Source organism: Arachis ipaensis, chromosome B8 (genome assembly GCF_059453495.1).
Source record: "Arachis ipaensis isolate K30076 ecotype BB chromosome B8, ASM5945349v1, whole genome shotgun sequence".
Classification (NCBI taxonomy): domain Eukaryota; kingdom Viridiplantae; phylum Streptophyta; class Magnoliopsida; order Fabales; family Fabaceae; genus Arachis; species Arachis ipaensis.
The window spans coordinates 139,510,892-139,527,178 of NC_142443.1; the positions used below are offsets into that span (position 1 = coordinate 139,510,892).

Sequence of the window (16,287 nt, forward strand, 5' to 3'; positions counted from 1 at the left end):
AATATTAATAATAAACAAATTATTATTATAATTAAATCTACTATTTTTCCATGATCACATTTCTACATTACTTTTTACAAACTTAGGTAAGCCATTTATTACGCTATTATAATGCTTTGAAATAAAAGAAAACTAAGTTAATAATTAATTCAAACTAAATATATTATCCTCTTGTATATTTAACCTAAAAAAAAATTCTTCAATTCATTTAAGTATTCTTTTTGTTTGAGTAGTCTCCTTTAAACAAATCCTTCATCCATTAGAAAACTCACGTGATGGCACAGCTCCTACATAAAAAATAATTATAATAGTGTAACTACCATGCATAAATAATTTAAAGAATTTAAAATAATCTATTATATATTTTCTAATTTAGTGAGAATTGAATTATATTAACCAATTAAAAATGAAAATATAACTTACTATGATTCATCACCAATGTTATTTCTTCTGTTTTGTTCAGCTAATTTTTTCAGAACTTTTTGTGCATGACTAACAACTTGTTTTTCCGTTCTTGTTTTGACATAATCTTCCGAAATTCTTTTCCACTTGCGTCCTAATTCTTTATATCCTCTAAGAAATAACCTATCAACACACATTTTTTGAAATAATTATTAACAAAATTTATTAAAAAATTACAATGGGTATATGATATTTTTAGAGGATTTTTTTCAGAAATAAAATAAAAAAATTAATTATTTTTCTATACATAATTTTTTAACTTTAATTTTTTAAATACGATTTTTTTTTGGATTTAGGGCGAGTTCACCTAATCCCGGGCGAACTTCATTTCAATTTTTTACAAATCGACATAACTCAAATTTTTAAGCCATTGTCATGATCTTCAAAGGTACATAGGAGTACACAAAAATAGACAGACAACAACCAAAACTTCTTCAATATTACTGACAGCAATGACAACCATTATCATCGTCTCTAGATATATACACAGTATACGGGAATAAGTCATATTTAACAAGGATTTTTTTTCATTATAAATTTGAAAAAAAAATAATTATTTTTATTAAAAATATGACTTATTCCTGTGTACTCTGAAGACGATGATAATGATTTCCATTGTCCGTGAAGTTTAAGAATTTGAGTTAGCCATTTTTTTAGAATTGAAGGGGAGTTAGCCGGGTGCGGCGAACTTGCTTTAAAAAAAATCGTATTTAAGAAATTAAAGTTGAAAAATAAAATTTAGGGAAATAATAAATTTTTTTATTTTATTTCAGAAAAAAAAAAAACATATTTTTAGATATCAAACCTTTTTTATTTGATTTATTTTTCGGGCAAAACAGCTCAATAAACCAAATACACATCAATATTACTTGAATGTCCCAAGTCAGAAAATGCAACGTCAAAGTCCCAAAGCATATTTCTATATAAATCAAATTGATTAAATTCGATTTAACGAAACACGTAATAAATCCAATCCAATAGATTTGAATGAGGTGAAAAACGTTAATTGAATGAAAATCGAATCAAGTGGATTCGAATTAAGTGCAAGGTTAAAATGCTAGTAAATCGAATGGATTGGCTTCGATTTACATGTTTGCTTCGACTCTAATATATTCAATTTGCGTAGACTTTGACTATAAAATTTTTAGTATTTATTTTTGATAAATTAAACTAAAAATAATTTTCAATAAGCACAACTAATAATATTTATATTTAATAATAATTTTTTAATTTTAATAATATTATAATAATATAAATATATAAAAATTAAATAAATTTATATATTTATTAATATATAAAATTATATTAAATTTTTTAATTTTAGTGAGAACAAATTAATAACTTGTAAAAATATTTCTACAAAAAAAATAAAAATATATTATACCCACTCTATTATAGACTTATTCACTCAACATATTCTTTTAGTATTCTTTCTAAGTATTTTCAATAATCTTATTATTATTATTATTATTATTATTATTATTATTATTATTATTATTATTATTATTATTATTATTATTATTATTATATATGATCAATTTTTTATTTATTTTATCCAAAAAAAAGTCAACAATTCATACATAATAATTTTATTATTGAGAGTACCTAAAAAAATACTAAAATATGTTATTTTATATGTTATAAATATTTATGAGATTTTTTTTATACTCTTTTTAGGTATTCTCAATAATAAAATTATTATGTATAAATTGACCCTTTTTTTTAACAAAATAAATAAAAAATTGATAATAATAATAATAATAATAATAATAATAATAATAAAATTTTAAATGCTAGAAGTTTATTTAAAAATTATCTTTTAAAAACTAATTTAACAAATTATTTTTCAAAACAAAAATTTTATGGTAAAAACTCAGGTGAAGTCGACTTCACGTCAAGTTGATACCTGACAGCCGTTGGATGAAAATTTAGTCAAATCAGTCAAATTATCTAACAATTTTCAGGTATCAACTTCACGTGAAGTCGACTTCATCTGAGTTTCCACCAATTTATTAGCATTTTAATCATGCACTTAATTCGAATCCACTTTATTCGATCTTCATTCAATTAACGTTTTTCATCTAATTCGAATTCATTGGATTTGATTTACTACATGTTTTACTATATAGAAATGTGTTTTGAGACTTTGACCGTGATATTATTTTCTTATTTGAGACATTTAGATAATATTAATGTGCATTTGGTTTATTGAGGTGTTTTTGGTTTCTAAGTCAAAGAAAAGATATTATGCTCGTATAATAATAAATAAAAGAGAAGGAAAAAGCAAAAGAATAATACATACTCTTTCTCTTCTGGAGTCCAATGAACTGTTTTCTTTCTTTCACTAGTCATAGCAGGTTGGTTTTGTTCACTTGTTCCGGGGAGGGAGAGTGGATTGCGTTCCAATGTGGTGGGAGGTGCAGGCATGTTGTGAGGTGCAGCAGGTGCAATGGAGGTGTGATGCAGATTGATATAAGAGTTATGGATGAGATTGATGTCGGTGATGAGCTTCTGGAAGCGTTCCTGTATCTGCGCGGGGGTCTTGCCGGGGAGACAAGCAGCCACATCATCCCACCGGTTCTTTAGAGCTTCCGGAAGACATTCAGCAAGAACCAATTCAAACTCTTTGTTGTCATCCTCACTCCAGAAGGGCTCAGGCTGTGCCTGAGGTTGTTGATAGCCACACACGTCAGCGGCAGACTGCGGCAGAGGCACATAAGCGGGAAACTCCGGCAGAGGCAAATTGACGGGAAACTCTGCCGGAAGCTGAGGCTGAGGCTGTTGATTACCACCCACATTGGCTAGCTGCGACAGAGGCAGAGACTGAAACTCAGAGGGCGACTGAAACTGATGTGGTGCCATGTCGAACTCTTTGTTCTCATCCCCACTCCACACTGTCTCAGGCTGTGCCTGAGGTTGTTGATAGCCACACATGTCAGCGGCAAACTGCGGCGGAGGCACATTGGCTGCAAATTCCGGCAGAGGCAGAGGCTGAGGCAGAGGCTGTTGATTGCCAATTGGAAACTCCGGAAGAGGCACATTTGAGGATGAGGGCGACTGAAACTGAGGTGCTCCCACGTCTGCGGCAAACAGCTCTGCGTCTGTCAATGGAGGCAGATATTGAAACTCAGGCAGTTGATCATCACCCATGTCGAAGACAGGCAGGTCCATCACGTTCCACAATTCCATACTTGAGAAAGTATCAAACTCGTCTTCACTCTTTCTTGGATTAACTACTTCTTCTTCTTCTTCTTAGGATTTTAAATTAGATTATCGCTACTTCTTCTTCTTAGAAATTTATATTGACCAATTATATAGTATGTACGAGGGAGTTCTCTAAACTTTCCTTTTTCGAGTTATCTAAAAAGATATTATGGAAAAGTAAACTAATTTTATATTTAGATAAAAAGATATAACTATATAAAAGTACTTTTTTATTTATTTATTATATAAAAAATATTTTTTTAAGAAAAAAAAATCTTTTAAAAAAAAGATGTAAATTACAGTTTCTTAAAAAAGATATTTTTTTTTATTTTTCTAGCGTTTTTACTTTTACTACTAGAAATTTGCTAAACACGCTAAAAAAAATTTATTAAAAAAAAATATTTTTTTATCAAGATAATGACGCTCAGATAAACACTTAATTTTAAAAATAATTTATTTTTATATATTTTAAATTAAATATTAATTTATAATCTTTTTAGATAAATAAGCACTATTTTAGATTTTCTTATTAGAATTTTCAATTGGCCAATTCTATAGTATTTATGAGGTGTTTTCTAAATTTTTTTTAACTTATCTTTTGTAATAAGTTTTAATTTTAAAAATGATTTATTTTTATATCTTTTAAATTAAATATTAATTTATAATCTTTTTAGATAAATAAATACCATCTTTTAAACACCATTTTAAATCTTCTTTATTAGAATTTTCAATTGACCAATTCTATGATATTTATGAAGAGTTTTCTAAACTTTGCTTAACATATCTTTTATAAGTTTTAATTTTTTTAAAATTATTTAATTTTGCTAATGAGTAATAGCTCAAATGGCATAGTCTCCCCATACTCAATTAAGAGGTTGCAGGTTCGAGTCTCATATCTTTGGTAAAAAAAAGCACCGTCTTTTAAACACCATTTCAGATCTTCTTCTTATTAGAATTTTAGATTACATTATGAGTACTTCTTCTTCTTCTTAAGATGTTAAATTAGATTATGGATAAATCTAAAAAATTTCATCAACTTAAAGTTACTATTATCTTTTATCAATAAAATCTTAAAACAGTTTTTGAAACATAATAGTACCATTAATCCAAGTCGCAATAGTTTAAATTAGACTATATTGATTTTGCTTTTTAATCTAACACCCCTTATGCAAACATACATCCTATTACAATTTGATTGAATGAAAAGTGTAAAATAAAATTGCTCTATAAATACTAAAAATTAATCATTACGTATTTATATTTTTATGTATATTATACATATATTACATATATTTTTCTAATAAATTAGTTCGCCAATAAATAAGTAAACATTTTACAGTAAAATAATTAACCTCATTATGTTAGAATAACAAAATATTTTTAGAGTAGTATAATCGATTTTTTTCTTGAACATCAAGTTGAATGTAAAAATAATTATTTTAAATGCTGGAATTTTTTTTTTGGAATAAATACTAGAGTTTAAAGTAATTATCTTTTTATTTTTGAAGTACAAACACTAATACAGATATAAAACATACCAATTTTAAATTTTTATAAGATATGAGACATGAGATATATACATATAAAATATAAAGTATTTTTAAACGAATGCGTGTCTAACATACGAACACAACTTAATATGATCAACACTACCTGACAGAATAATTGTGCTATGTTTCAACTTTTTTCTTTTTTTCCTCCCTTAAGGGAACCGAGTCAAAATCACAAAATCTTGCACTGTATGCAGCTTAAAATCATTGAAGGACAATACTTGGACCGTTATACCAAAGCAGTAATACATCGAGGTTTTGAATTTCCACTTTATATTTACAAATTTCAGATAATGCTGCAACTTACGTTACATGTATACGTGATCATATCACCTCCTTTTCCAATTTCAAGACCGCCATGAAAGCTTCTTGAGGCACATCAACTTTACCAATGGACTTCATCCTTTTCTTTCCTTCAGCCTGACAGCAGAAAGAGAATGATACCATTATGAACAATCTTCAAAAATAACACTAACATCAACTTGCTATGAAACCAGTTTCATGTTTCCCTGTTGATGCAAGCAAAACCATTTTCTTTGATACAGGAAGAAATACTATTTAAGGTGAATGCATGATGCTATCTTGATTGATAACTGAAACTATCAACTTATATTGATCGGGCAGTACCTGTTTCTTAAGTAACTTCTTTTTCCTCGAAATGTCGCCACCTAGAAAAATGACATCGAACATGAAAAAAATTGTCAAACAGCAACCCAGGCAACCAGAAAGGCAAGGGAATCAAAGTGAAACTTTGTCATGCAAAATATTGTTCATAAGATTTACATGGAAGGAACATTCATTTTCAAAATGGAGAACACAATGGAGAAAACCTGAACATGTTAAAGAAGAGACTTGACACAATCAGAATTCAAACTGCAAATTATTTAAGCCTCCTTATTCGAAGTATAGTTTTCTTTTCTATTACATGTGAGTAATTATTCTGCTAAACCAACAAGGTTTGCCACTTGTATTACCATAACATTTGGCTAATACATCCTTCCTTATTGCAGATAAAGCTTCACTAGCAATCACTTTTGATCCTATGCATGCCTGCAACAGAGACAAAAATACATATATTATTGTGGTTAGTTTTCTGAATGAATTCTTATGCCAAATAATAATAATAATAATAATAATAATAATAATAAAGAATAATTAACATCTAGTAAATAAAGCATTTCTTGAGCAGAAAAAGAAAAAGTAAAATATTAAAATGATATTCAAAGCATATAAAGAAGGAGAATTAGAAAAGAGAATATTATATTGTTTTTAAGATAGCGTTAGCACGAAATGAGTGCCCAATTCTTACTTGGATTGGTACTTTAAACATTTGACGTGGTATGAGCTCCTTCAGCTTTTGAGTCAAAGCCCTTCCCACAGAATATGCCTGCCACACAAGCCTATGTCAAATTTGTAAATTTATGACGTCAAATTATAAGCATAAAATAGTGGACTCGATACTCTTGGATTCAGGGTTCAAATATCAAGGACCAACTATATCAAAGTAGTCCTCAAACTCTTTTGAGTGACCACTTCAGTCCCTGATCTTTGTTTATTAGACCGGTAGTTCCTAAATTTAAAAACTACGAGATAGATCAGTCCTTAAAACTTACAAAATGAGATATTTAAGTCCCTCCTCCAAACAACCAAAACTCACAAAAAAAAAAAAAACGATAGATCTGTCTTACAGTTTGTAAGTTTAGGGACTAAAGTGCCCACATAGAAAAAGTTTACAAAGCTCATTTTTCAGCACTGATAATTCAGCTTAACTATAAAGAATGGAAGCTGAAAAACTTGAACCACTCACTATTTCATGATGAAATATGTACCATGTCAAGATCAAACACCAAAATTTATTAAACAGAATCTCAAATATATTCAACTACTGAAGGTATTCTTTAAAACTGTAGTGCAGAAACTCATGATTACTTGATAATTTATTTTATTTCAAGTGCTTGAACACGTGCAGCTAAACAACTGCAATGCAGCTGATGAATGGCTAACTCCCCCCCCCCCCCCTCCCCCTCCTTTTTTTCCCTCTCTAACCCAAAAAGTAGGCAGTGAAATTAATACATCAATTATTTTTTCCAATCCAATTTGATCCCTTAATATATCTATAAATTCAGAAGCAATTTATATTAATTAAAATTTCTAGAGGGTCAGATATTTATCTCCAAACCATGTATAGACTGCAAAATAATTACCTTATCTCTGTGGACAATCGTAGCCAATGGCTCCACACTGTCACCATTTATCAATATGTCAAGTTTAATTAAATCACTTTCTCTGTACCTGATAATTAAAGAATAGAAAATATTAGAACATATTGGAAAAAAAGCTTCTCAGACGGACTATACAATTTCATTTAACAAAGGAAAAGGATAGCTTAGAATTATAAATCCAAGTATTACGCGCCTCAGATTGAAAAATTCATTGGAGGTCCATATTTAAATTTGAGAAGCTGAGAGTAATTCTGGATAAAAGGGATGTTAAAAGTAAGATGAAGAATATTGTTTGAAAGTGTAATATGAGAGTAACGTTTTTATTGTAGGTAACAACTGGGGATCATATCAAAATTGCCGGGGTCAATATTCAAAGCTGGATGACACGGAGAAAGGTACGACAATATGGATCCGGACAGAGCCAAATGGCATGACTTTTCTTATGAAAGCAAGCTTAATTAGATATGGCATGGTTAACGTTGTATAAAAAGGATATTGATAAGGATTGGCCTCTGATTAGATATAAGTGGATAGTATATTAGTAGGCAAGGGAAAAGGAAAGAAAAGGAATAAGTTATTGGTTGAGAGGGAGATAAAGGATCTCTCAAACCACCTTAACATCGTAACCTATTCTTCTACCTCCAGATTACTTTGATCTAGGGTAGAAGGTTGACTATACTCAGATATTCAGTTTTTCTCTATTTATTGTCTCTTTTCTAGGTCAGCATATTAGATATAACAGAGAACTGAATGCCAACAGTGGCAACCAGCAGCTTACTTGAATATCTCAGCATTATTTTATACTAGTGTCAGCAAATAATTAGATACTCCCAGTCATTTGTTTACTAGAAGATGACAAAATCTACATTAATTTATAATCCCAAAATTGCTGGATTTCCTATTTAACTATTTATGAATAAAAAAAACGAGGGATTTTAACAAAAGTCAATAGTTTTAATCCAACAGAATCCCTCATAACTATTATCAATAAACTATACTTCCATAAACAATTACCCGATAAAGGTATACTCCATACTAGCATAACCTTTACTTCTCGACTTTAACTGGTCAAAGAAATCACCAACCATCTACAAAGTTGATATTCAGAGAGATTCAGAAAGTTGAAAGCAAACACTTACAAACTAAGCACATGAGTTTTAAGGGTAAATTGTCAAGAATGAATGCGAGAGATTACCTCCGCTAGTGGTATTTCGTAGGTGATTGATGCTCTATTTTCAGTGATAAACTTCATTTCTTTAAACAATCCTCTTCTGTCTTGTCCCAGTTCCATAAGTGACCCGATATAATCCTTTGGCGAAAGCATCTCAATCTGTACAAGTTACATTACATCCAAGTAAAAATTTGTTTTTTTTTTTAAATAAAGAAAAGAAAAGAAGAAAAATAAAATAAAAATCCAGTACTGCTTTGATTTAGCGCAGCAAATTACCTTAACATATGGCTCCTCAATTGATCTCCTTTTTCCAGGTTCAGGAAGTAAAGATGGATTCGAGCATTCAACCTTCAAATAATTTTCACAAAATGATAGTCTTCATATGACAAATATATAAACAATATAGAAAGAATTTTATTTTAATAAATAGTTCACCGATAAAAAATACAATAAACTGTATTACATAGAAATGGAGCTTAGGAATAAGAAGAAATTACAGTATCTCCATCTACACAGTTCACTCTGTAAACAACACTTGGAGCGGTAGTTATCAAGCTCAGATTGTATTCTCTCTCAAGTCTTTCCTGTAAAGATAATACAAGGTTTCTAACGTTACTCCAAGGTACAAAGTACAAACCATGCGTCAAGGAACAGTAACGTATAGGTATTCTATGAAAGTCAAAGAGCATATGCTTCAAAACAAATCCAACCTGGACAATTTCCATGTGGAGAAGACCCAGAAACCCACATCTAAACCCAAATCCCATGGCACTTGAAGTCTCCGGTTCAAACTGGAAACCAGAAAAGAATAACATTTTTAAATAACCAGCACAAATCCTACCAAAGTCAGCTAAAATATAAGAAAATCGGAAATCATAGCTGTGGAAAAATTGTTTACCAACAAATGTAAGATAACTAACAAATATATGAAATCAAGAGAAATCATGCATAAAGATACCACTTGGCATAATTTAAAGAAAATTCTATGCATATTTTCTTGTATATCAGTTCAAGGCCACCTTCAGTGCAGCATCATTAAGTTGTAGCTTCTCAAGGGCATCACGTAGATCAGGAAATCTGCCATCAGAAGGAAAATAAGAAAACAATTAATTCCAGAGATATTCAAGGGTAAATATAGAAGTCTCAAGAAAGCAACGGAAACCGCAGGGGGAATCAAATAGGGGATTAAAAGAAAGAGGTAAAAATAAATCAATACTGGTCAGCGTCAACAGGAAACAGGCCACAAAACACCATAGGAGTCGCTTCCTCGTATCCAGGGAGTGATTGATCTGCCTTTCGACCATAGTGAGTCACTGTGTCACCCACTCTGGCATCAGCTACTGTTCTTATTGACGCCGACAGGTAGCCCACCTGTTAAAGCACAATAAAAGATATAGAAGTCTAGAATGGATTAAAAAAATTACCAAGAAATAAAAATAAAAAAATAATTCCATTGAACAGAATTGTCATGCTAGCAAAATATGTTGCAAGAGATTGTTTCAGTTTAAGAAGGAGCCTCGTTGGTTTATTGATGATCTGTTGTATACACAGGAGAAACAATGCAACAGTGTCATGTACTTATAAGTTATAATTGTTATCTCACTATTTCAAGTCATTTACATGATATCAGTTATTCATGCTTCATAGAATGTGCACATATGACAGGATGGAAAGAAAAGATGGAATAACCAAATATACAATAAGCAATACGAAATCCATAAACCTGATAATTATATTCATCAGAACTATTATTTTACCTCTCCAGCATATAATTCTTTAACCTCTTGTTGATTCGGAGACAAAACTCCAATTTCATCAGCAAAATAATCCTATAGTTTAATAAATCACATTAGTTTATTGGAAAATGGAAGTGAAAACAAAAGCAAAGTTTTAATAAAGTAAAGGGTATTTGGAACTTATTCTAATTTTACTTAAAACTTAATGAACGAAACTACAGATAGGAAACTATGATAACATGTTTCATTCCACTAAACTAAACTATGATACCAAATGTAAGAGATCATTAGAAGTAATTTACCTTCCCACTAGCCATAAAATAGACTCTATCACCTTTCTTTATAGTCCCGTCCACAACCCGAAAGTATACAATAACACCTCTATATGGATCATAGTAACTGCACTAAGATTCATGTAAACAAAACATGAGTACTTGAGGGTTCAATAGTCACATAAAATAAAGCTGGCACAACATGCAAAGGAGATTTAATCTATCCTACTCATTAAATGAAGTTTATGCACGCGAATAGTATACTTTTGTGAGGAAGTCTTGCATTACACAACAATAATATCTGCTAATACTTGTCCCACTAGTTGGGGTTTGTTACATGGATCAAGTATCTCCATGATGCTCTAAATATGCTTTCATAAATTCCCCTAGAGTTTTCTTCATCTTAACGATATTCTTCATTTTATCAAAAGTAAATAAATTAGTTAAAAGTAAATAAAAAACATATAGGATTTTTAGGTCTCTCTCTACCTACCTTGAGTTATAGGACTACTAATCCACTCTCCTTATTGGGGTCTTTACCTTCTCCAAACATGTACAAACCACATAAGATGAGGTTCTATCATCTTCTCAACAATTTTCCCTATCTAATATAGTCATTCCTAATCCTATCCAGTCTAGTGTGGTGCCCACTCATCTCTTGCAACACCCTCATCACCATCACATCAAGCTTATTTTCTTGTTGGCTTTTACTGCCCAACATTCAGCCCTATATAACCATTGCATTATATGGACACATGACATTCCAGCTTGATGCACTAAGTTATGATCCTTGAACATACATGAAGCTAGGTATGCAAAAACAAAACTACATGGAAACAAATTAGATAAAATATAATTGGACCTTACGAATGGAAACTTAACCCTTGAATAAGCCAACTGAGTCAAACTTGAGGTGTCAATGTCATCTTTTTTAGATTATATGAACCTTACCAAACTTATTTCATATTGTCAATGTCATTCAAATTTTAAATGACAATGATGTGATTCCATCGTCTATTGGCTCCATTAAGTCATATATTCATCATCAAATGGCATCATTTGATATCATTGTCAGATAGCAAGTGTACCTATCAAATATTAAAGCCCTTAATGGCCTTTGTGATGTATCAGCAGGTGGTGGAATTCTCGCAACAATTGCATTGAGAATATCAATTATACCTATTCCTTCCTACACAAGAATGTAAATGAATTATGTCCTAATAATGGTATATACAGTTACACATCAAAGATAATAAAAAATATTGAACCTACTTAAACCATACAAAAGCACTGGACATAAAAGTACAATAACTAACCTTTGCGGAGCACAGAATAGCATTGCTACAATCCAGACCCACAACCTACAAGAAATCAGCTCAAGTTAGAATCTCCTTATGAATAATGTAAGCTTGTAAATACAGAATAGAAAAATAAGCAATGCTCAAGCAAGGAAGCCCCAATAGACATATTCATAAATTTCAAAATTCCCAATGCATAAATTATAACCACTCTGATTGAAGTACTTAAACTAGGGCATGCCAGATTTTAGGATGTTGAATGAAAACAAACTTCAATCGAGAAAGAACACATATTTATGTCTCTCTCCCCTTCAAGCAGAAAAGTTACAAGTATGACAACATCAGGGAAATAAATTGACATTTGACAAACAAACCTCTTCAATCTCCTTAATAACTCGATCTGGTTCAGCACCCGGAAGATCTATCTTGTTCAAAACCTGTCAGACAGTCTTACAAAATCATTTGCAAAGAAGTAGAATTTTTGTGGATGTGAAGACATTGCAGTGGCCTTTTTTGGAGGGAGAAAACACTTAAGCTTTTAATTTCAAATAACTTCAAAAATAACATTCATAGAGGATATAGCAATTCTCAATGAATTACTATAAAACTACATATAAGAACAGTCAAGAACAACATACTTACTGGGATAATTTCTAGATTGTTTTCCAAGGCCAAATAAACATTAGCTAGCGTTTGTGCTTCTACTCCCTGTGATTTGGAAACTAGTTTCAGTGAAGAGCAGAAGCTGGCATCTACTCCAAGTAGATCACCCTTGCATGATAAAGGACAAGCAACCAAAGAAGAGAACAAAAGAGAAAGAATCACCTGAGAAGCATCTACTACAAGAAGAGCACCCTCACATGCAGCAAGTGACCGAGAAACCTAGCCACAGATGATATAGTCATAAACCATAGTATTATTATCATTCCAATAATGTTTGAGCAGTGAGTAGATTCTACTCCCTTCCCCCACCCTCCAATCCTAAAAGGATAATAATAATAATAATAATGTACTCGGGGAGGTCAAACTTAATATTAGTAACAAATATTCAAATAACGATGTGTAATACAGAAATTCAATTTTGTAAACTGACAATGTGAAACATAATTCAAAAAAGCCAAAAAATAAGCCTGAAATGCAATTGATTTAACTGATGTTTTTAGCAGCCTTTGTTCTCAAGATTGGCTAAAATAGAAAACAACCAAAGACATCACAGACTAATGAATTTTATAAGAATGGTTTCTAAGTGACAACAGAGGATGAAAGAAGAGTGAATGAGAGGTAAAAAAGAATAATACCCTTTTCCCCATTTTGTTCAAGTATAGAAAAATGCAATTTATTGTAAAAAAAAAAATCATTTAAAAGAACCGTATTTGTGCCTAGGCTTTCTTTTTTTTCTGAATTAATTCTTGACAACACAAAAATAGAAGCTCTAACTATGGAGTTACATCTGATTGAGGTTCATAAGTTTGAGCAAAAAGAAACAAACCCATACAAGATAAAAGGCATACGACAGTATTATTTTACAACTTTACATACCTCATACGAGAAGTCAACATGCCCTGGAGTATCAATCAAATTCAAGCAATATGGTTTATTCTCAAACAAATACCGCATTCGAGCTGCCTGCCATGATTAAAATTAATAAAATGCTTTCTCACACACTACAGATTTTAATTTTGAAATGCAATCAAAAATTAATTTGCTCCAAAATGCCACCCATCTCTAACATAAGATACACTACTATTTAACAAAATTTTACGCAAGACTTCCTAGCCCACTTTACCACACTTCTGCGTAAAAGATTGCGTCAATCAAAGAAGAGTTCCTTTCCGTTCTAAAGAAAATGATTTAAAAAAAAAAAAAAAAGGGAGCATATCCATAATTCCATATAAATTTAACTAAGAAAACCATGAGAAACTCAATTAGAGTATCTGAAGCAGTATGAGCTCCCACAAACATGAATTATTCAGTTTCTCGGAAATTCCATCTCTCTCTTTGGTCTGTACTACCATTCCATTGCTCCTTCTAAGATTTTTCTCGCATTTCCTCACTAGTTAATTAAACATAAGATACCTATACTAATATTCACAACAAATTAGGGAGATGTTAACGATAACAAGAACCTGGAGCTTAATAGTGATGCCTCTTTCTCTCTCGAGGTCCATGTTATCGAGAAACTGGTCCTTCATCTCTCGCTGGTGAACGGTACCAGTAACCTGAAGCAATTTATCTGCTAACGTGGATTTCCCGTGATCAATATGCGCAATTATGCTGAAGTTCCTTATATTCGACACCGGCACCTTCCACATACGGAGGGGAAAAAAGGAAAAAAAATGAAGCAGAAAATTCAGTTCAGTGAGTTACTTCGGAATTCGCAATCCGAAGCGTACAAAAAAAAAGTAACGAGATGAAGAACGAGTAGAAAAGAACCTTTTCCAGACGGTCTTGGCCGGCTTTTGCGACGGAGTCGATCTCGAAGAGAGTGTTAGCCTGGCAGGTGACGGCGGAGCTGCGGCGACGGACAGCGGAGAAAGAGGCATTTAGATTGAGAACGCGATGAGAGAAGAAGGAAGTTTTGGAATGAGATGATGTGTGGAATCTGCTGGTAGTGGTGGTGGTGGTGGTTGGTGATGGTGGCGCGTGGAAAAGTTGAGTTTTAACGGATAAGAGAGGAGACGCGCGACAAATTTCTGCGGCCATTGAACTCTCTGTAAACTTTGGTCTCGGCTTCATTCTTGTGAATGTGCGCGCGTGGGGACCCACCACTTGCTTCTTGATTTGAAATTGGGCCTATTGGGCTGGTCTCGTTTTTAAATCGAAAGCCCAATTTGGATTGGCACATGTGGGCTTCGGCAACACGATGGTTAACCTGTTTCTCTTGGAACCACAATAAAAATTTATTTCGATTAGTTTTTTTTTTCTAAGAGTGAAAATTGATTGGAGTTAGAAATTTAAATATTTAAAATTTCAATAGAAGTTTAATCAAATATAACAAAATAATATATTTATATATAGTATATATTTTTTAAAAAATAATATTTTTGTATTTTATTATTTTTAATAAATTAATAATTAAAAATTGAGCCAGTTCGATTAGATTATCAATTTTTTGACTTTTTTTTTAAGTTTTGGCCAATTAGTTAACAACTGATCTTTACTTAGAATTAGACTAATTTAATAGATTAGTTCGATGAATTCAGTTTATTTTAACATCTTTTTACATTGCTAGTAAAATTAAGATAGAATATCTTCATTTCAAGAACAAATTCACTCGTTCTAACAAAGTATAAAAATCCATCTTTAAATATATTAGTAAAACTTTAATCAAATCAAGACATATTAGTAAATCTTTTTTAGTAAAATTGAATAAATAAATAAATCAATTGAGGAAAAAAGAAGCTACATATTTTGGAGGTTTACATAATTTTGCTCCTTTGCCTACTCTATATTTGAATGCCCTAAGTAAGTCCTATGTGGATTATATGTATGGTGCATTTTTCGTTGGCTATAATTATGGTGATTACGAGTTATAAAAAATTTAATAATATATTAATATTATAAAAAAAATTTACTACATGACGATATTTTAGTTTGAATACATAAAAAATTGGATCAAATTAAAAAATATTACTAAATAATAAACGAATATGATCTTAATTTTAGCTATATTTTTTAGATATTGTCAAATTTTTATAATCACCATAATCACAATTATTATAGAATTCACCTATATATATGTTAGTGTTTTATTGTCGAATATTTTAAAATATTTTTTACAAAAATAAAAATATATATGTTTTAAGATTTTGATTATTTAATACGTTAGAAACAAAAATATTTTACTTTCATGTGCAGAATATTTTACTTTTGGTTTCTAAAAAATACTTTTAGAATACTCGTTAATTAAATTAATACTCTGTTATTTCACGTTTTTCCAAATGAACAGGTTCCTCTGCCAGCCATTGCAGATTTGTAGGTGAGTTTAGTCCACTACTAGATATAGTGCGTGTGTTAATGATAGTTTCTGCATTTTTTCTTATTCGAATTCCAAAAAAAAAAAAAAAACACTTTATAATAACGCTTTAACAATTCTTAATTATAAATTAAACGGTCTAAATTTATGCTTATCAAATCACTCTTTTCATTTTTGCTTTTTTAGTTTCAAAAGTTTTGTAAATAATAACAATAATTTTAGCAAATAAATAGCTATGATAAATTGAGTTTTTAATTTTGATATTTAATTTATAGTAGTGCTTTTCAATAAGTGAAATTTGGTATTTTTTTTTTTTTTCATATAGAAATCACAAATCTCACTTTTCGATTTGTGAAGTTTAATTTTTTTTTTAATTTTTAAAACACAAAACTTATC

At 30.7% G+C, this 16,287-nt stretch overlaps 2 protein-coding genes across 2 annotated transcripts; both read right to left on the reverse strand.

Annotated features, from left to right (window-relative positions):
* Positions 1 to 422: 422 nt before the first annotated feature.
* Positions 423 to 3,651, reverse strand: LOC110265393 (uncharacterized). Its single transcript, XM_021108376.2, has 2 exons — positions 2,765 to 3,651; positions 423 to 585 (listed from the first exon to the last, which is right to left on the reverse strand). The coding sequence occupies exons 1-2, from the start codon at positions 3,649 to 3,651 to the stop codon at positions 423 to 425; spliced, it is 1,050 nt and encodes a 349-aa protein (XP_020964035.1).
* A 1,669-nt stretch (positions 3,652 to 5,320) lies between these two features.
* LOC107612614 (Small GTP-binding protein) lies at positions 5,321 to 14,663 on the reverse strand. Its single transcript, XM_016314309.3, has 22 exons — positions 14,349 to 14,663; positions 14,042 to 14,218; positions 13,455 to 13,541; positions 12,741 to 12,797; positions 12,558 to 12,623; positions 12,290 to 12,352; positions 11,934 to 11,978; positions 11,706 to 11,806; positions 10,648 to 10,744; positions 10,367 to 10,438; positions 9,826 to 9,980; positions 9,629 to 9,686; positions 9,320 to 9,400; positions 9,107 to 9,193; positions 8,886 to 8,957; positions 8,634 to 8,768; positions 8,453 to 8,526; positions 7,421 to 7,508; positions 6,526 to 6,603; positions 6,191 to 6,266; positions 5,844 to 5,884; positions 5,321 to 5,636 (listed from the first exon to the last, which is right to left on the reverse strand). Exons 1-22 carry the CDS (start codon positions 14,649 to 14,651, stop codon positions 5,541 to 5,543), a joined length of 2,109 nt encoding a protein of 702 aa, XP_016169795.2. The 5' UTR covers positions 14,652 to 14,663; the 3' UTR covers positions 5,321 to 5,540.
* Between the last annotated feature and the right edge of the window lie 1,624 nt (positions 14,664 to 16,287).

Coding starts and splice junctions, on each gene's coding strand:
- LOC110265393 (XM_021108376.2), bottom strand. CDS start 3,651: ATGGAATTGTGGAACGTGATGGACCTGCCTGTCTTCGACATGGGTGAT. Junction 586..2,764: donor TGGACTCCAGAAGAGAAAGA/GTATGTATTATT, acceptor GTGTGTTGATAG/GTTATTTCTTAGAGGATATA.
- LOC107612614 (XM_016314309.3), bottom strand. CDS start 14,651: ATGAAGCCGAGACCAAAGTTTACAGAGAGTTCAATGGCCGCAGAAATT. Junction 8,958..9,106: donor ACTGTGTAGATGGAGATACT/GTAATTTCTTCT, acceptor AATTATTTGAAG/GTTGAATGCTCGAATCCATC. Junction 5,885..6,190: donor TGTATTAGCCAAATGTTATG/GTAATACAAGTG, acceptor TCATTTTTCTAG/GTGGCGACATTTCGAGGAAA.